Source organism: Mustela nigripes, chromosome 4 (assembly GCF_022355385.1).
Source record: "Mustela nigripes isolate SB6536 chromosome 4, MUSNIG.SB6536, whole genome shotgun sequence".
In the NCBI taxonomy this organism is placed as follows: domain Eukaryota; kingdom Metazoa; phylum Chordata; class Mammalia; order Carnivora; family Mustelidae; genus Mustela; species Mustela nigripes.
The window spans coordinates 10,172,592-10,193,880 of record NC_081560.1 but is presented as its reverse complement, the minus strand read 5'-3'; the positions used below and the strand labels follow the sequence as shown (position 1 = coordinate 10,193,880).

At 36.7% G+C, this 21,289-nt stretch overlaps 1 protein-coding gene across 1 annotated transcript in view; it reads right to left on the bottom strand.

The window, feature by feature from the left end:
* Window positions 1-21,289, bottom strand: part of TPK1 (thiamin pyrophosphokinase 1) — a 335,002-nt gene that overhangs the window by 251,755 nt on the left and 61,958 nt on the right. Inside the window, exon 3 of the mRNA XM_059396203.1 lies at window positions 10,060-10,131. Coding sequence (XP_059252186.1) covers window positions 10,060-10,131 — 72 coding nt within the window. The remainder of the gene's footprint in view (window positions 1-10,059; window positions 10,132-21,289) is intronic.

Genomic DNA, 21,289 nt, shown 5'->3' with positions numbered 1-21,289 from the left:
ACAAAACTGTAAAAACTAACAAAATAAAGCATGGGAACAACCTTTCTTTACAAGCATATTTCTTTGCTTAAAAACTACTGTCCCCATCAGGTGCCTAGGTGGCTCAGTCATTAGGCATCTGCCTTTGGCTCAGGTCATGGTCCCAGGGTCCTGGGATTGAGCCCCGCATTAGGCTCCCCACTCAGCAGGAGGTCTGCTTCTCCCTCTCCCACTCCCCCTGCTTGTGTTCCCTCTCTTGCTAGGTCTTTGTCAAATAAATAAATAAATAAAATCTTAAAAAACAAAACAAAACAAAAAACCTACTGTCGCCCTCACCTAAAACATCCTTCCATCACTAGAAGATCTTACCTAGTAAGTAACAAGTATCACCCATGGTGAGATTTGTAATCCCTTATTTACTCTTCAATGAACAAATCTATTGCAAAAGCCTGGCCACCACAACTGCAAACAGGCTACATCATATAAGAACGACAGCCTATGAAGGAGGAGGGAAACAAAATCCATCAAAGGTTGGCCTTGAGATTAAATGACCTACAAAATATCCAGACTGAGGTTTATAATGGTGCCGAAGTAATGCAAAGAAACTTTCTAATTGATGTTTTATAAGAAAAGCAAATACATATATACAGGGTAATAAATTAATGCCCAAAATAATTATTGATAATTGAGTTATTTAAATTTGTGTTTTGTTCTCTTTGATCCACACTCTTTCCTGTGTTTAAGGTGTACAAAATGTATTTCCCAAATCTATTTCTATCAAGTTAATATCTAATATACATGGTATTTCAACTGTTTTTCTGAAGTTACTGAAATGCCTTCTGTAAACAAGGAGAACCACTATCCATCTGAGGCTATTCAGCATTGAATGTCAATGTGTACTGGTAATGGATTGAAGCTATAAGGTAGGACAGTAAGATCAAGACTGCCTATAAGAACACCTGGCACCAGGCTTACAAATAAAAAGAACCTTTGAGATCAATGCTATTTTATAGAGAACAGAGAGTTGAATAATCCTCCACTTGCCAAGAAGCCTTGCATACAACTGCATTAAATCGCTAGGGCTTCCAGAGCAAAATACCATAGATTGGATAACGTAACAGAAATTTATTTTCTCACAGTTCTGGAGACTAGAGGTATAAAGTCAAGGTGTGAACAGAGCTGGTTTCTCCTGAGGCCTCTCCCACAGCTTGCAGATGGGAACCTTTTCTCACTCTGTCCTCACATGGCCTTTCCCCAGAGCACCAACCCTCGTGTCTCTTCTTCTTCTTGTAAGGACACCAATCCTACAGCACTAGGACCACACCTAAGACCTCATTTAATCTTAATTACCCCTTTAATGACACTATCTCCAAATATTATCACACCGGGGCTTCAACATATGATTCTAGAGAAAACAAATGAGTCTCTAACAATCGGTCCCCTACACCTTACAGTAACTATTTGGAAAATATGTTGGGAATGGGTACATCAGACACTACATTCTACACACTTCAAGAAAAGGGCCTGTGTCTTCCTCATTGGTATCCCAGTCCCTGTACATTGCTTGACACAGACCATGCTCAAAAAAATATGGATTAAAGAACAAAGTAATGGACGGGTATTTTTTGCCTTTCGGTAAACATATTAGAAAATGTTATGCTGTGAAAGTTAATGTGAAAATGACCTTTCCTTAGTAGAAAAAGTGCAGCAGTTTATGTAAAGTACCAGAGAATTAGGAAGTACAGCACAAGATTTATAAATGTATTTCAAATACTTTCTTAAAGATTTATTTATTTTAGAGAGAGAGAGATCATAAGTATGGGGAGGGACAGAGGGAGATATTCTCAAGCAGACTCCCTGCTGAGCATAGAGCCGGGCCAAAATCGTCAAGTCAGACATTTAACTGACTAAGCCGTCCAGGGCGCCCCCAATGTATTTCAAATATTAGGTACTGAAATTGTGGTACAAATTCCCTATACTCTCTATGATATTATAGTTACTAAAATAAAACAAAGATATAAGAGGGAATCCTGGGAATGAACATAACACAGAAGTCTTAAGTATCTGATAATATTTATATTATAAGACTCAGGATGATAAAAGATCTCATTTAATAGAAATGGACCATCATCTTGGGGATGGGAATGGTAAAATAGAAGTCTGGTCTTATATCAAACAAAACTTATTTTGTTTTGTGCCACTGATACATGTCTTCTATATTAAATGTCTTCTATATTAAATAATGTCTTCTATATTAAATAATCTTATTGTAGTCTCCCAAATGTTTCTGTATGACTGGGACAGATCTTTTCTGCCAGCCTTATTTACAGGGACCACAGCTTGTACATAACTGTTTTACTTAATGGACCAGAACGAAGTATGCAAATTGCTCATTGGATCTTTGGCTCAATGTTCACTTAAATGTGCTCAAAGCATAAGTTCTGCGAAACACTAAGCACAGAAAACGACACAAATGGTGTCAATTTGGTGCTTCAATAAACTGTGATAAGCTTAACTATTACAGGATTCTTAAGTCTAATGACAAAGCTACTTATTACTAGAACAGATGGATCTCAAATCATCCTAACTAAAATAAGAGTACCCTAAAGCCTACCATTTTCCCAGATAACGTATTTGTTAGGTCTTGGCCTCAATATACTCAAATGACAAAAATGTACATGCTATTCTACCTATCCAGGTAGTTGTAACCAGCTTATTCCTAAAAGCTAAATTCATGGTAACTAATTAGACTGCAAAGAAGCCTCACGAGAAGGTATCATGGTTTCATTTCCATCGAGATTCTGCCATTAGATGAATCAAACAACTCACACTGTTCAGTTCTACTAAACATGTTCAAAAGTAGAGTACTTCCTCCCAATACTGTTCCTCTTCTAGTAGCTAATAAGTGTTTTTCCCTAAGGTTTTCTCCTCTGGCACTCCACTCAGGTTGACTACACATACCAAGAATGTGGACCAGATTTTCTCTCAAACATCTGTCTCCTAGTGAGGTGGTAAGCAATGGGCTTACACCCTCTTCCTTCTCTGCCTCCCAGTGGCAGCTTCTTTCCAAAGACTCCAAGCAAGTTTTACTCTTGTAAAACTAAAAGCTCAGAGAGGCTCAGCTTTCCCGCAAAGACTAATACTACAGAAAAGTTCTAGTTATTTTTTAATCTATCATTGTACACAAACACTAACTGTGGAAATGTTTAACTCATCTATAGTCGATTAAATAAACTTCCAGATATAGCTGACTTTGAAACACCCTATTACAAGAGAGAAGCCACTAAAAGTGGGACAAAGGCTTAATACACACAGAAACACTAGTATTTACCTAACACCTAACAGTATACAGGGTTTAAAACAGGACTCAGGTAAAAATAAATACTTCCTGATTCTGCAGGGCACAACGGACAATACAATGTGGGAGAAAATGTGAACTTCCCCATGTATTTCTGGTTGCTTCTCTGGCCTGTTCTTCAAGAAGTTTTTCACACTAAGTGGATTAGCTATATACTGAACTGAAACAGAGAAAAATCACCACAGAGAAACCTTCATTTCTCATTACAAATTGCTAGGAAGAGCTGTTGAACATGACAAGGTCTGCATTTCAGGGAAGGCCATCTAACTCCTGAGTACTTTGATCTACAGAACACAAAGAAAAGAAATTCAAGACGTTGCATTCAGCCCTGGAGCGCGATCCAGAGGGGATGTCTTCTAGGCTTTAAGTGGAAGTCCACCTAGTTCTAGTGTAGAACTAGAATCCGTCGGGACTTTTGTCTTTTTACTTTGTTTCACTAAGGATACCTCACCACAAAGGCTGCCTCTCAGCCTCCTGGGCAAGGATCACCATCAATAAGCTGCTCATGCTCCTCTCACTACCACACAGCAGAATCACTCTAGTGAGGCTTAACATCAGGCAAAGAAGGTGTGTGTGCGTGTGTGTATTAGATTAAACATGGAGCATGCATCAATAGCTCCATAAATACTCATGGTTTATGGGGCATAAACCATAATCAGCCATGCTCAGCTGGAAGCCATCTTCTGGTCACATTACAAACTGACATACTGGGGGCACCTGACTGGCTTAGTCAGCTAAGCGACCACCTCTTGGTTTTGGGTCAGGTTGTGATTTCAGGGTCATGGGATAGAGGCCAGCATGGAGCTCCACGCTGAGAACAGAGTCTGCTTAAAGACTCTCTCTACTCCAACCCACCCCTCCCCTCTGTGTGTGCACACTCTCTTTCTCACTCTCTCAAGTAGATAAATCTTTGAAAAAAGAAAAAAACTGACCTATTAGGACACAGAACTAAATGGCATAAACAATAAAGAAATTTAACAGACACTTAAAATGCCTGTTTTACCTGCCATGAAGCATACAGAGTCACACGGCCTGGCACTCATCATTTCAGGGGCATTTTCCTATTTATTAGTAACATTTCATCTATTAACCTGATATTTAAAAATAGTTATGAAAACCATTTCATAGGAAATAGTTAAAAAGGAAAAAATAAAAGCAAGAAACAATAAAGAGAATAGTAAGCAGTTATAAGGACTGATTTTTTCATTACAAATTTGATGTTTTAAATTTGTACAATGAACACGTAAGTTCTATAATTAAGGATGGAAATCTAGAGAAAAACAATCATTTATAATTCACAACAATAAAGTTAATATACAGTTCTCACAACAAAATTATTTTAAGGAAGCTTTATGAGTATTATAATAAGACTATATGATGAATCTATTTAGACACTAATGTTAAAAGATAGGAGTACTGCTGAACTGCCTAATTTTCTATCCTTGTATATAATAGAAGATGTATCCTACCATAATAACTTAATGAACAAAGACAATATAGTACAATGATACATTTGTTAGCACTTCAACCATCAAAAGCATAAAATCATAAAGGCAAAAAAAGGAATACATTTGCACATAAGCTATGTGGAAAGAACGAGAGATTAATGAAAATATGAGTTGTAAGTCATTATACGAGGAAATACCAAATAAGCATCTGGGAGTCAGAGAGCAGAGGGGAAAAAAATGAACGATAGTCTTCGAGTTTAACAGAAGTAGAAAAGGGACCCAACCAAGGCTGAGGACCGAAGATGAATCAGAAGAGCAAATGAAGAGACCCCACATGCATGCACCTGCTAATGGGCTCACCTCAGGGAAAGAGTATTTCCAGGATCTAGAAAGCACCAAAGACCAACAGTGGTCTCCAACAATTGCCAACATAACCTACAATCACTACCCTCAGGCTGGCCTCACAGGAGATAAGAGGAAACACCACAAGCAAAGCATTTTGTATCAATTTTCAAGGAGCTTATCCTCAAGGATGAATAAGGTGACATTTATAAGTAACAGAAAATCAATACAAAGAAAAGAAAAATACAATACAAAGATGATCTCTCTATAGAGGCTAGCTAAGGGAGACTTCCTTCGCAAGAGACAGCACTGGTGCTGGACTTTCAAGGATGAGAGAAAGTTTCCAAAATGAATAAATAAAAATCTATATTATGCAAAAAGAAAGAAAATAACAAATGTCATTTTTTATCATATCAATCATTAAACACATAAGAAAAAATAGCTGTGACAGAGGAGGCCTGAGAGAGACAGAGAAAAAAAATGTAGTATATGTAGAACCACTCTTTTTTAAAAAAGATGGACCAGAAGCCCTTCCAGAATCAGCTGTCAGAATAGAATTAAGGTGATTTCAAAACTGTAAGGTAATTAGCAGAAAATATGTTTCCCTGGAAATCCCTCTAACACGGATAAAGTATACAAATAGAATTAATAAGATTAAAACAGTGATGGATACCAAGTTATATTAAAGCAAACCAATCAGTTCAACCAATCTACCTAAAAATGGCATGTATTCAATTTCTCTTATTTTAAGGAGAATAATCACACTGGATACCAGAAATGAGGTAGAGGTCCCACCGAATAGAAAAATGAGGCTAGAAAAAAAAAAAAAAAAGAAAAGGAATCTTATATAAATTTGCTATTTTGGCTGAGCTTAACCTCAAATAAATAGGTATAAAGAAGCTTATTGAGTCCTAGAGTACACAATTTATAAAGGAAAGATACAACAAAACTACTACCAAAGCAAGGTGCCTCACAGCAGATTCCTTCATCATTTAAAACTTAAGACTGATGGCAATACTACTTACTAGCACAAGATCAGTTAATTAGTAGAGCAAGTCAGGATTCTATTAAAAACTGATTTATGGAAGGTGTTTTTATTTGAAAAAGAAACCAAAAGGCATACAGACATGACCAAATTATAGTCAAAGTCAATCAAATATATGATAATTTCAGCTACTTAAGAAATAAGGATGAGCAAGTTCATTCTAAGGACTTGTGGCTCCAAGAGCCTCTGACCTGCTTCTTGAGGAAGCACCTGTGTCTGTGCTCCCTTATCTCAGCTGCAGCCACAACTAAGAACCAGCCATTAGATTCCCCAGCTTTGGACCCAATGGCTGACCTAGAATGGCCTCAGCAAGCATCAGTTACAAATGAAACAGAAGGGAAAACACTGATGTCATAAAATCAAAGGCCTTGTTTCTATTTTGATTCAGGTATGCTCTATGGGTGTCCTTTATAACTTAAAGCCTCATCAGCAATGAACCCAAGTATAGGGCCTATACCCTGGCATGATCTGAAGGTTTGTTAGCTGAGAACTGAGAAAGAAAGAAAGAGAGGGCAAGTGAAGAAAACTAACTCCTCTTAGAGGAAGAGTGTCACTGTGTACATAAGTACCCGGGATCACTGTAATCTGATTACTCATAATCTAATTTACCTGGTCACCATGTTCTATGGCTCAAATGGAAAAGACAGAGAAAAGCTGTGAACTCACATTAAAAATGAAGATACACTTTAATAAGGCAAACTCCTTGGAATCTGATATATGGTCAGATCATCACTTACCTCATCCCCGGTAAGTGAATATCAGATTTCTTTTTAATGTAACTCAGATCTCTCTTACTACCTTTGGAGACCCTGACAAGTATGGTGCCCACAAGTGGAGAATAACTGATCTACAAAAGAAATAAAAAGAATCCTTCAAACACAGACTTCCCTATTTTTTTTCACTTATCAGATATCTCGGGATGAGAAACACACTTATTGGAAGAGAAAGTCTGACTCAAAAAAAAAAAAAAAAAAAGAAAAGAAAAAGAAAAAGTTAAGAAATCTGAGGGCAATATCCATTCACAAATGCCAATAACCTCTGGTAGTTACAGAAAAGTCCGATACTACCTACAGTTCTATCTATCCGCCCATCTCTGTACTTATAGCTCCAGATTAAATCAAGTATACAAACTCCTGGGACAGGTTGGGATTAAAATGACCAAGACCTATAACCAAGAAAAACACTGAAACTTCATGAAGTATTAAAGAGAAAATATATTTAAAAACATCTCTACCTTTAATCTCCCTTGAATCCTTTCTTCAGTCATTTAAAATAAATTACATGTCATAAAAACGTTGCAGGGCAAAATAAATAAACCTACAAAACAGTCCTTCCCCTTAAAGGAATCTCAGGAAATCCCTACTTGCTAGAAGTCCTTAGCATAGATGAAAGTTAAATTATTGATTTTATATAAAAGACGGACACTGTGCAGCAGCCTCTAAATTTTGTCTTTGTTTTGATACAATAGTCTGGATTTCACCCCTTGATTTCTGTTCTTCACAAATCCTCAGACTTGCTACAGAACGTTACAGAAAAAAGTCACCCATACAAGACAGAGTAGCGGGCAAGCCTGCTCCCAGCCCTTAAGTGTTGAAATCCCACAATGCCACACTGCTTTCCGTCCCAGGCCCTCAAGGCTGCCCTATATTTTTTCTAGGCCTCTCTCTTCTGTTAACATCAGCAGCTCAAGCTCCAAGTCTCCCTGTTTTTCTTTTTTACTTTTATTTGTTTGGTATTTGTTTTTGTTTTCTCTTTTCAAATTTTTATTTAAATTCTAGCTAATTAACATACAGTACCATATTGGTTTCAGGAGTAGAATTCAGTGATTCATACAACACCCAGGGCTTATCATAACAAGTGTCCTCCTTAGTATCCAGTTGCTTTAAAAGATCTATTTTAGAGGGACAGTGTGCATGCATGCATACGAGGGGAGGGCCAGAGGGAGAAAGAGAGAGAATCTCAAGCAGACTCCCACTAAGTGAGGAGCCCCACGCAACCCTGAGATCATGGCCCAAGTCAAAGCCAACAGTTGGGTACTCAACCGAGTGAGCCACTCACGCACCCAGTACCTTTTTTTTTTAATTTTTTAAGTTTTATTTGGAAGAAGAGGAACACAAAACAGGACACTACAAACAAAAAAATCATGGCTTCTGTTGTGAGAATCACAAAAACCCTATTCTACCTTTCCTCAGTACTTATGAACAGATCCACTTTTTGTAATGGTTAATTGCTCCAGAGAGACAAGAATCATCCTAGACATATATAGAAAAGTGTATTTCAATAATCTAAAGAAAAGTTATTTTGGAAATGAGCATTATCTAACCACTGTAGTCCATGTTACATTAGATATCTTTAGTTCTCTCCATGTATACAGACTGACCCAGCGTTCATTTTTCATGCAAATCAACTAAATAGTTGGTGTATGTCAGGCATGAAACTTTTTCTAATCCAATTCACTGCAGGAAACTAATATCAGAAGCGTCAGTCAGCTCAAAAATCTAGACCGTTTCACACACGAACAAAACCGGATCCTCCACCCTCCAAAATGAGACTTCCTAGATGTAGTTTTCCCTACCCAAGGTTTCCAGCAGTTCCTATTAAGGACTATTTTGTCTATTTTAAGGAAGTGTAATAAAATACAACTGCTCACGCTTTCCTAAAAATGTGAGAAAACCAGGTAAGTTCAGATCAAAAGAATGTGCTTGATCAGTTTACTTTGGTATTTATTAGCAATATGAACCAAATTAAATTTCATTCTTTCACTGGTTGTAATTACTAAGCAATTACGTGCCAGACACAGCACTAGGCACTGACATGACAACATAAAGACCTTTCTGATGGCACCTGAATAACCACCTAATTATAAGCAAGTGAGAGGTTCTAGGAAAGTGAAGTTACTGGCTAAATAGCCTTCCAACCTTTAGTGCAAAAATAATGTGAAATTTTCAGCTGGCTAACATAAAGATAGCTAAATTTAGAATCAAGTGTTTTCATGGTAATCACATAAGACAAGAAAAATTCATTATACAAAATCATTCATAATGATCTATTCCCTCTCTTATCACAACTACACATATGTGAGTTTATTGACATGAGAGGTGTGGATTCTAGGACACACAGCCTTGATGCTGAAGATACAAAAGAATTCTGCAATAGGAGATTCATCTAGAATACACATCGATACATCAAAAATCATATTCTTCTGCCGATCTAGTTTGGCTCAAAATTTACATTGCTAACCTTAGCAGAAGAATCCCTTTGAAAAAAGCTCAAGATTTCATGGAAAAGCAGAGGTTCAAAACAGTAAATGATATTTAATACTATTTTCTCACCTAGAGCTAATGCTATAAAAAAATCAAAGAATACTGTAAAAAATAGTTAATAAAGTCTGTTTCTTATAGGAAAACTCACAGAGGTATTAATTCTGCAAAACTCCTGCACGTTTATATTTTTCAGCATCCCTTGAGATCCTAATATACTATTAGTGTTTTTTCTTCTCTTTCTTTTTTTTTTCCCTGCAAATGGGGTCACCCAGCAGATATCTTATTGCTGAATGCTGGGATGAGCTAGGCTTGAGGATGCTTTTTACCGTTGCTGGTGCCAAAACTATTTACACTTAACAAACATTTGGTGAGCATTCAGGATTAACATCCACATAATATATGAAATATAGGTGGTGATGCTACACTGTCATTCTGTCCTTGGGGGTGCATCCTGGGGAAACTCCCCATAGACACTACTAACAGAACAGATCCATTCTTAGTAATTATATCACTTAGTTATAAGTTCCACTTTTTGGTATTGTAGTTAGATTCTGGAATATTTAATAGTCACATTAGTCCTAAACAGATTAAGAAAGTAGAGATATAAATGTTAATTAAGATTACCTTTGCTCCAAAGACGACGAACACATTTGTCCAGAGGCTGATTCAGAACCACAAGGCAGTACTTCAACTTCCCTACGGAAATAAAATAAGTTAAATAAGTAGGTGAACAGAGTCCTCTGTTCCCCTCATTTGAGTCTGGAATCACACTCTACTAATCCAGATCTTCAATCTCCACAGAGCTAAATTTCAACCACAGCTAATTTCTCATATTTTAATTTGAAAAGACACAATAGTTTAACCAGATCGACTTTATCCAATATGTCTATCCAACATTATCATACTACTGCAGAATTGATTATAAAAACAATTTATCGGGGCGCCTGGGTGACTCAGTCGTTAAGCATTTGCTTTCAGCTCAGGTCATGATCCCAGGGTCCTGGGATCGAGCACCGCGTGGGGCTCTCTGATCAGTGGGAAGCCTGCTTCTCCCTCTCCCACTGCCCCTGCTTCTGTTCCCCTCTCTCTGTCAAATGAATAAATAAAAATCTTTAAAAAAAATAACCCAAACAATTGGGTAAGCTTCTTTTTGCAGGGGATGAGGAGCAAAAATGGTCTTAAAATGAATTCTCATCGTTATGGGACATCCATCCCTTCGACGCAACCAGTCTTCTATCCTGCTAGTCCAACATCATCCTGATATTATTAACCAAGTAGTAGGGCCGGGAGGGCACATGTTGTCACACTCATTTATTCATTTTCTCTCTCCTACCCGGTCTCTCTCTCCCCCTTACCCCATAAAAAACTTTGTGTATGCACAGAATCCCACTAGCTCTTTTCATGACTCTTTTACTCCAAGTTTTTAGATGATACTCAAGAGACGGAGACACTCAAAAGACAGAAAAGTTACTTCTCCCAACAGTCATTCCAAGCCCTTTATAATGTACTAAAAATAGTGCAATGTAAAATGCAATCAGGCTGTTGAAAACCTGTCATTCAATGCTTGTCAGTCCAAGCATTCCATTTCATTTATGGAAGAGAAATATTTGTTTGGTGATAAGAAAAATTAATTTTTTAAGCAATCTCAGTGTTAGAAATGGAACAAGATAAGGAAATGAAAAGGGGACGCCATCATCCACAGCACGCATTCTTTAAGGGCAGATTATAAAGCAGTCACTTAGAGTACAAAGAAGAATAAGATTACAGAGTATCTGTAAGGTAAAACATTTATAATAAAGAGGATTTATTCTACAGTACAATATGACACAAGCATTTGAAAAGGACCAGGTAATACACAGATGGGTATGGTGGGAATTCAAAGCACAGAAAGTCAATAAGGTCTGGTGTCACCCTAGAAACCTTTGTGAAATGCAATCCCTAACTTGATCTTAACAGGAAAATTAAAAAAAAAAAAAGAAGAAGAAGAAGTTGGAAAGAATAAAGGAAGGGGCATTCCAGACAAGAAAAACACCACAGAGGAAATGGCTATCCGTTACCATTAGGGTAACCACCACGCAGTTTCAGAAGCAATGCCCTACTGACAGGAACCCAAGGCAAGGACCAGCATCCCAGATTTCAGACGTACTGCTTACATAGAGGAGTTTGAGGCTCCCAGGAAGTATTTAAAGGGGATGCAGAAACGAGAACTAAAAGCAATTTATGTCTATTTCGTAACCATGCATTCAGAAATAATTGCTAAGGTCAAAGAGCAGCCTAGCACCTGAGATCCTGCAAAGTGCAGGGACAAAAGAATAAAGGAGGGAAGCAACATCGTACTGTTCGGCTCACCAGTCACCACTACAGAGCTGAAGCACATCAACAAAGGAATTGCAGAAGGAAAAGCCAGAAAGGTAAAAGAACAAAGACCGTATTTCCCAGAATGCGCCATCAATAACACAGCGTGCTCTTAGAGATGTCACAGAGACTAAACAACCAGAAAAGGCCAATGAGAAGGGGAAATCTCAAAGCAAAATCTGAAAAGTCACAGAGGGAGCCTCAACTCAGGGAAGAGAACAAGGCATTAGTAAACCAGGAGGAGAGGTGCCTCTTGTTAAAAAATAAAAAGTCAGCTATGAGAAACGAAGAGGAAATGGCAGCAAACTCGAGAGAAGATTCTTTAAATATAGAAACAATCTTCTACTCCGAAGAGAAGAGGGAGAGAGGCTAGGATTCATTCATTTGTTTAGCAGGCATTTACAGAGCATAAAACACTCCTGTTCGGGCACCACTGAGCTTGCAGCCCTCCTCAGACTTATGTCCCGGGGATGAAAACCAGCACCTACTAAGATCGAGGTACATGAAGACATGGAGAGACACGGAGAACCGAGGCAGAGGCGGAGTATAATTGATTTATTTGTAAAATCAAAACCAAAGTGAGAGTATGAAATTAGAGTACAATGTGAACAATTTTAAGATGAACACTGTAAGAAGTGGATTACAGAAGGTGACAGTCCATAATTTTAAAACTACATTTAAAACTTCATTTGGAGTTCACTAGCAATTAGAGGACATCAGGTCCATCTCTGATTCAGGACTTTCCCACCACTTCTGGAAAGGGCAAGCAGGAGTAGGCATGAACAAGACAGTGATGGCAGGAGGCATGAGAATTGGCAAAATCACTTGAGAGATAAAGGGAATCCAGGACGTTCCTTCAGACAGCATCACTGTGAATGACTGACTGTGGCAGAGGCCAACAACTGCCACAGGATACCTTCTCTTCTTTAAAAACAGAATCCTGGGGGCATGAGGGGGTCATTTTGCTTCATTTTTGGTTTTTACTTTGTTTTGCTTTCTGTTTTATTGTTTTACTAGGCACATTATTCTCCAGGTGAAAAACTAAATCCCCCAGACCCCTTTGTAGCAAAATGTAGTTTTAAGATTAAGTCTGGCCAAGGAGACATAGATCAGACCTTTAAAAGTTACTTTTAGGGGCGCCTGGGTGGCTCAGTGGGTTAAGCCTCTGCCTTCAGCTCAGGTCATGATCTCAGGGTCCTGGGATCGAGCCCCACATCGGGCTCTCTGCTCAGCAGGGGGCCTGCTTCCCTTCCTCTCTCTCTGCCTGCCTCTCTGCCTACTTGTGATCTCTGTCAAATAAATAAATAAAATCTTTAAAAAAATAAATAAAATAAATAAATAAAATGGTTACTTTTAGGGAGTCTCCTTAAAATGGAAGGTGCTCCATCCTCTCCTTATCTTGTTCCTTCCTGCCATCTGGATCAAGGATTGAGGAGTTGCTCAATAAAATTTAAGCAGCCACCCAGGACCATCAAAACAAGAGCAACAGCCGGAAGGAACCGAGATACCCCAGGACACCAGGAAGCAAACCTTCCATCCCACATACACTTCATTGCCTGCTTACAGACTTCTTTCATGTGAAAAAAACTAAACTTCCATTTTACGTCACTATTTTGGGGGGTTTCCCTATCCTAAAGATCCTATATCCTATCAAATTTTAATTACTGCAATGATCAGGCTGTGCTGAGACAATCAAGATAGGAATTAGAAGAGAATTTTAAAGAGGGAACAGGCATGCATCAAAATGTAGGAAGGAAAACTTTTGCCCATCCATTCATTCAACATGGATGGAACATCACCGTTAAGACATTCATAGCCTGGGGGGTGCTTGGGTGGCTCAGTCAGTTAAGGGTCCCACTCTTGATTTTGGCTCAGGTCATGATCTCAGGATGGTGATATTCAACCCTCCCCCCTCCAACGCACTGTGGGACTCCTTGCTGGGGAGAAGGGCGTCTGCTTGAGATTCAGTCCTCCTCCCCCTCTACCCCTAACTTGCCTCTTTAATAAATCTTTTTTTTTTTTTTTAAAGTCACAACCTGACACATAATAAGGACTCAAGAGGATGTTAATGGCAGGAAGTTAGTAATCTGGATAAACCAAATGTCCTTTAACATTTGACAAGGCCTGTACCGCTAAAAAAAGGTATTCAACAATATGATCTGTATATGAATGAATGAAACTACCTTCTGTCACGGATTTTTTGGTATGTAAACTCAGGATTTTTGTGGCTCAAAGAGCAGTATGATGAAAGGGAAAGATTTTATTCTCCACATTACTGCTCCTCTAAACCAGTACTTTCACTAAGGTGTTATCTTGTGAAGACATTTTTGAAAAGAACGATGCAGTATGAAAACGTATAGTACAGTTTTGATTTGCATTTCCCTGATTATTGACATTCAACATCTTTTCATGTACCCATTGGCCACGCATGTGTCTTCTTTTGAAAAGGTCTATTCAGGGGCACCTGGCTGGCTCAGGTGGTAGAATACAGTGACTCTTGTCTCAGGATAAGTTTTAGCTCCCTGTTGGGTATAGAGGTTACTTTAAAAATAACTCTAAAAGAAAAAAAAAATAGAAGAAGGTCTTCTGCCCATTTCTTCATTGGATTTTATTTTTTTAAGCTATTGAATTGTACAAATTCTTTGTATATTTTGATTGGTCTCTTATCAAATACATGATTTGCAATTGCTTTCTCCCATTCAGTAGCTTGTCTTTTCATTTTGGAGATGTAATCCTTTGCTGCACTGAAACTTTCCAGACTGATCTCCCAACTCATGCTTCTGGTATCAGATTCAAAAATCATCACCAAGACCTACATCAAGGAGTTTACTGCCCAAGTTTTCTTCTAGGAGTTTCATGGTTTCAGGGCTTATGTTCAAGTCTCTAATCTATTTTGAGTTTATTTTTTGTGTATGGTGTATGATAAGTCATCAAGTTTTATTGTTTTGTTTATGGATGTTCAATTTTCCCAACACCATTTATTAAAGAGACGGTCTTTTCCCCATGTGTATATTCATGGCTCCTTTGTCATCAATTAATGACCAGGTATGTATGGATTTATTTTTTAGTTCCCGAGTGTGTTCTGTTGACTTATGTGTCTGTTTTTATGCCAATACAATACTGTTTTCATTACCATAGCTCTATAATATATTTTGAAATCAGAGATTGTGATGCATCCAGTCTTTGTTCTTTATCAAGATTGCTTTGGCTATGTGGGGTCTTTTGTGCTTCTGCAAAATTTAGGATTGTCTGTTCTATTCTGTGAAAAACACCTTCCCCCTTTGGAAATTTGATAGGGATTGAATTAAATCTCTATATTCCTTTGAATAGTATGGACATTTTAACAATATTAACTCTTCTAGTCCATAAGCATGGAGTATCTTTTCATTTATTTGTCTTTTTTAATTTCTTTCATCAATGTCTTATAGTTCTCAATATATAGATCTTTTCCTTTCTTGGTTAAATTTATTCCTAGGTACTTTATTCTTTTTAATGAAATTGTGAATGAGATTATTCTTTGAATTTCTGATAGTTCATTATTAGTGTATTTAAATGAAACAATTTTTGTGTACTGATTTTTTATCCTGCAACTTTACTAAATTCATTTATTAGTCCTAACAGTTTTTTGGTGGAGTCTTTATGGTTTTCTATATATAATATCATGTTGTTTGCAAATTTTGACAATTTTACTTCTTCCTTTCCAACTTGGAGGCCTTTCTTTTTCAAGAAGCTTAACTGCTGTGTCTAGAACTTTTAGTATTATATTGAATGTTAAGTGTCAATAATGGGCACCCCTGCCTCGTTCCTGACCTTAGAGGAAAAGGTTTCAGCTTTTCACAGTTGAGGGTGGTGTTACTTGTCACATACGTTGAAGTAAGTTTCCTTCATACCCACTTTGAGTTTTTATATAAATGGATGTTAAATTTTATCAAATCATTTTTCTTCATCTTTTTGAGATGTTCTTGGGATTTTTATCCTTCATTTTGTTAATATGGTGTGTCGTATTGACCGACCTATGGATGAACCACCCTTGTATTTCTGGAATAAATCCCACTTGATCATGTGTATGATCCTTTAATATATGGTTGAATTCAATGTACTAATATTTTATTGAGGATCTATGTTTATTAGGGTTATTTAGCCTGTAATATTCCTTTCTTGTGACATCCTTGTGTTTTTGGTATTAGGGTAATGCTGGCCTTGTAAAATGACTTTGGGAGAATTCCCTCCTCTTCGATTTTCACTAAGATTTTTAGAAGGATTGATATTAACTTTCTTTGATTGTTTTGGTAGAACTTAACCTGTGAAGCCATTCTGGTCCTGGACTTTTGTTTGCTGGGAGGTTTTTGATTACTAAGTCAGTCTTCTTACTAGTAATTGATTGGTTCACATTTTGTATTTCATCATTACCCAATCTTGGTAGGTTTTATGTTTCTAGGAATTTACCTATTCTTTTAGGTTGTTCAATTTGTTGGAATATATTAGTCTCTTATCCTTTGTATATCCTGTGTGTTTCTGTGGTATCAGCTGTAACATCTTCTCTTTCATTTCTGATTTTATTTGAATCCTTTTTTCCCTTGGTGAGTCTATCTAAAGGCTTATCGATTGTGTTTATCTTTTCAAAGAATGAGCTCTTTCATTCATCTTTTCTGTTGTCTTTTTAGTCTCTATTTCATTTATTTCTGTTTTAGGCTTTAATTCCTTCCTTCTGCTAACCTTGGGTTTCATTTTTTCTTTTTTCTAGTTTTTTGAGGTGTAATTAGGTTGAGACTTTGTTTCTTGAGGTTGGCATTTCATCATTATGAACTTCCCTCTGTAAACTCCTTTTCCCGCATAGATTTTGGTATGTTACATTTCCATTTTCAAATGTCTCAAGGTGTTTCTCTTTTGATTTCTTTGCCTCACTGGTTGTTCAGCAGCATGTAAATCTCAATACATTTGTGAATTTTTCAGATTTCTTCATGTAATTAATTTCTCATTTGATACCACTGTGGTCAGAAAAGCAACTTGATATAATTTCAGGCATTTTAAATTTATTAAAGCTGGTTTTATGACCTAACACATGAATTATCTTGGAAAATGTTCCATATATATTTGAGGAAAATGTGTATTCTGTTGCTTTTGCATAAAACATGCTACACATATATGTTAACTACAGCTAACATGTCCTTCGAAGCCAGTGTTCCCTTACTGATTTTCTGCTGGATGATCTATCCATTGATATAAGTAGGGTACTAAATTTCACAGCTCTTATTGTATTGCTGTCTATGTCTAACTTTGGTTCTGTTAATATACATACAGAGGTAGAGCCTATGCACATCTCTAAATCAATGATTTAAAAAATGCAGTCTTATAGCTCAGGTGTAAAAGCTTTGTTTTTGTTTTGTTTTCATTGAAAAAGAAACTAAGACTTAATGATATTTAACATGTAGAAGAGCACACTAGCGCCTCACCTGTCCCTGCAGGAAAGGATCATGAATTATCTATTATAAATGAAATTCCCTAACGAAAAAGTGTTAGCTCCACACAAAGGCATAAGCAGTGCACTTACTTCTCTCTCAATATATTATGAATGATGCACTTTACCTGTGCCCAATAAAGTAAAACGACACATTTTTACATGAACGCATCTTCACAAATCGCTGAGTAGCTCAAAAATATTCTTCAACACATACTGAAGATAATATGAATTTCATAAAGGCATAATTGTACATGAAAATGACAGAACTAATCATTCCTACTTCCTAAAACTAGCTCTTAAGCTTCAAATACAATCGTACCAGTTTAGGGAGGCCCTGGTGGGGGAAGGGAGGGAGGGAAAAGGGGAAACAGGGAAAGAATGACAGGAAAAGGAAGGAGAGAAAGAAAAGAGGATGATGGTAAGATATAAACTTTGGATTTACATCAATTATCATAAATGAATTCATCTACCTTTAAGTATACAGAGAAGTAGTTACCAAGCTGATGTGTACCAGCATCACAGATTTTTTTTTTAAAAAAAGCTAATCTCCTTCCCTAGAAATTCTGATTCAACATGCTGGCAGTTGGGCCTGTACAACATGATTTTTTCAGAATCACGGTAACAGAGTCTAACAAATAATCAAAGTTGAGAACCATTTGTATGGTGCCTTGAAAAATTAACTAATGGTAGTAGAAAGCCATCATTAATAGCACAATTTTTTTTTTTTTAAGTAGGCTCCATGCTAGAAAAATATGACATGACACTGAGGTCAAGACCTGAGCTGAGATCAAGAGTTGGACACTAAAATGGCAGCCTCCCAGGTGCCCCAATAGCATCATTATTTTAAAACTTTTTATTTCATATTTATCATACCTTTAATTGCTGTTTTCTGAAATTTTTTATTTCAGATATTGTTTATATCACAATTATTTGCAACTTATTCAAATACAAATTGGTTTCTTCTTTAACCACTATGGTACGAGATCAAAAGAATTGAAGACCAGAACCCTAAATAAAAATACACTGAAATAAAACACAATGTGCAATGGATAGAATTAGCAAAATTTATTAGCAAGTTAGCAACTGTTTAATGATCGATCTCGGTTTTTAAAAATTTACTGGAATCAGATAAAATTGATTATTAGACAAAACACATGCCAGTCATTATATGTAGCTATGTTTCACAGGGCTAAGGACCACTACAACAAATCCCATCCCTAAAAGTATTTCAGTTAAACAACAGAAACTCTAGGGGTGCCTGGGTGGCTCTGTTGTTGGGTGTCTGCCTTCAGCTCAGGTCATGATCCCAGGGTCCTGGGATCGAGTTCCGCATCGGGCTCCCTGCTCTGCATGAAGCCTGCTTTTCCCTCTCCCACTCCCTCTGCTTGCCTTCTCTCTCTCGCTGTGTCTCTATCAAATAGTTAATTAAAAATATATATATATATTTTTTTAAACAATTAAGACTCTAGGTACTGAATTTCATTTTCACATTGTACAAACTTCTATATTTAAGAGCAAGATTTTTTTTTCAAGTGTCCACAGGGAAATCAAAACTGTCAAGCCAATTTGTTGAGAAAATAAATTGCTTGTGAAAAAAGCAGAACTATTAATAAAAGCTCTGAGCAAATATTTCATACCAGTCTATTAAAGTCATCGAATTAGCAATAGACTAAACACCAGTAAGTCATGTGTAAGAAGCTGCTTCCAAGAAAGTAAAGAGTAGACATAAACAGATACTTCCTGAGAAATCCCTTGCTCTACCCACCAAGAGTGACCAGTCAATATACCCCAGTTGCACTAGCATAATAATAAATTGGGCCCCCTTCCATAAGCAAAGGGCCCTGGTTGAAGAGTTAAGTTAGATGGTCTTTCTGCCATCTACCTTCACTTCTACCCCATCTCTTTGTTTCAGTCTTCAGCAAAACTCACTTCAATAAGGTTTTCATCCCACCACCTCCTGGAAATAACTATTGTCTCAGTCATCAGTGACTTTCCATTCTAAAATTCAACAACTAAATACAGTTATCCCATTGTGTATATACATACAATAACTCTTTATCCATTCATCCATCAATAGACACTAAGTTACTTCTTGGGTATTATAAATAATGTTCGAACAAACATGGAGGTGTTTATGTTTATCTGAATTAGTATTTTCGTTTTTGAATAAATACCCAGAAATGGAATTACTGGGTCAGATGGCAGTTCTATTCTTAATTTTGTGAGGAACCTCCATACAACTTTCAATAGTGGCTGCACCAATGTATATTGCCACCAAGAGTACACGAGGGTTTCCTTTTCTCCATATGACTTGCAGTTGTTCTCTCCCACTCAGTAGGTTGTCTTTTCATTTTGGTGATGCTATTAATTCTAAGAGACTGATGTCCCAACTAATGCTTTGGTATCAGATTAAAAATAAAAAAAAAATCATCACCAAGACCAATGTCAAGGAGCTTACTGCCTAGGTTTTCTTCAGGAGTTTTATGGTTTCAGGTCTGAGTTTATTTTTTGTACATGGTGTAAGATAGTGGCCCCTTTTCATTCTTTTGCAGGTGGCTGTACAATTTTTCCCAACACTATTTATTGAAGAGACTGTCTGTCTCCCATTTTATATTTATAGCTTGTCATGAATTAATTGACTACATAAGCATAGGTTTATTTCTGGGTTCCTTATTCTTCCCATTGACCCTTGTGTCTGGTTTTATGCTAATACCATATCGTTTTGATTACTAAAGCTTTCTAATATAATCTGAAATCAGGGAATGTGATCTCTTGAGCTTTTTCTTTCTTAAGATGACTTTCACTATTCAGGGTCTTCCCCGGTTCCATATAAGTTTTGGTTTGTTCTTTCTATTTCTGTGAAAAATGCCACTGGAATTTTGATAGGAATGATTGCATTAAATTTGTATGTTCTCCTGGGTAGTACAGGAATTTTAACAATATTAATTCTTCTAACCCATAAACATGGAGTATCCTTCCATTCATTTGTTTCTTCTCCACTTTCTTTCATCACAGTGCTATAGTTTTCAGTGCACATGTCTTCTACCTCCTTGGTTAAATTTATTCCTTGGCATTTTATTCCTCTTGATACAATTGTAAATGGAGCTATTTTAATATCTCTGATAGTTCATTATTAGGGGGAAAACAGATTTTTGTGTATTGATTTTGTATCTTACAAATTTATTGAATTTATTAATTCTAACAGTTTTTTGATGGAGTGTTTAGGCTTTTATATACATAACATGTCATTTGGAAATTGTGACAGTTTTACAGTGGCCTTCCCAATTTGGATGCCTTTTATATATTTTTCTTGCCTAATTGCTCTGGCCAGCACTCCAATACCAAGAATAAATGGCATCTTGATAATTATAAATTAAGAAAAATCTGAAACAACTGGAAATGCTCTGCAGAAATGCAACTAAAGAAACTGGAAATATTTTTTCATGTGATTAGATTAAGGCTCTTCAAGTTAAATGGAGGTTTATATTTAATACCTATTTAAGGAATTAAAAATCCACGTATTATACCAAGAACCCTATAAATCTTGTTCTATATCTAGTTATTATCTTTCAACCTTCAGGTTAAAAGTATATTTAGATCTGAAATGTTTAAATCAGTTTCTGTGAAGAGCATTGCCTCCCACAATGCAACCAAAATGGTTCTGTCCAAGTTTGAGGATCCTCATTTTGTAAACTATGTCCCTAAAAACAAAATGCTCCTGATAAATTCTCCCTGGAATCCACTATGCCAGAAAAGCATTTTATACCTGGTAAGCTTCTATTGTGTAAGTAGAATTAAATTAATTAATTAAAGAATTAATTTGGGGAAATTAAGTCTAAAAATCTTGAAGTTTCTAGACATAAAAGAAGAGGCCATACCAAGAAATATTTTTTTTTAGTCTTGCAATGGGTAGTCATATACTTGTTCCCAAAAAACATTATCACTGTAACCCAAATGAAGGAAGGAGAGTTCTTCATGTTGGAATATTGATGGCTTTCAAGTTGCTGACAAAATTCAAAGCTACTCATCAACTGTCCT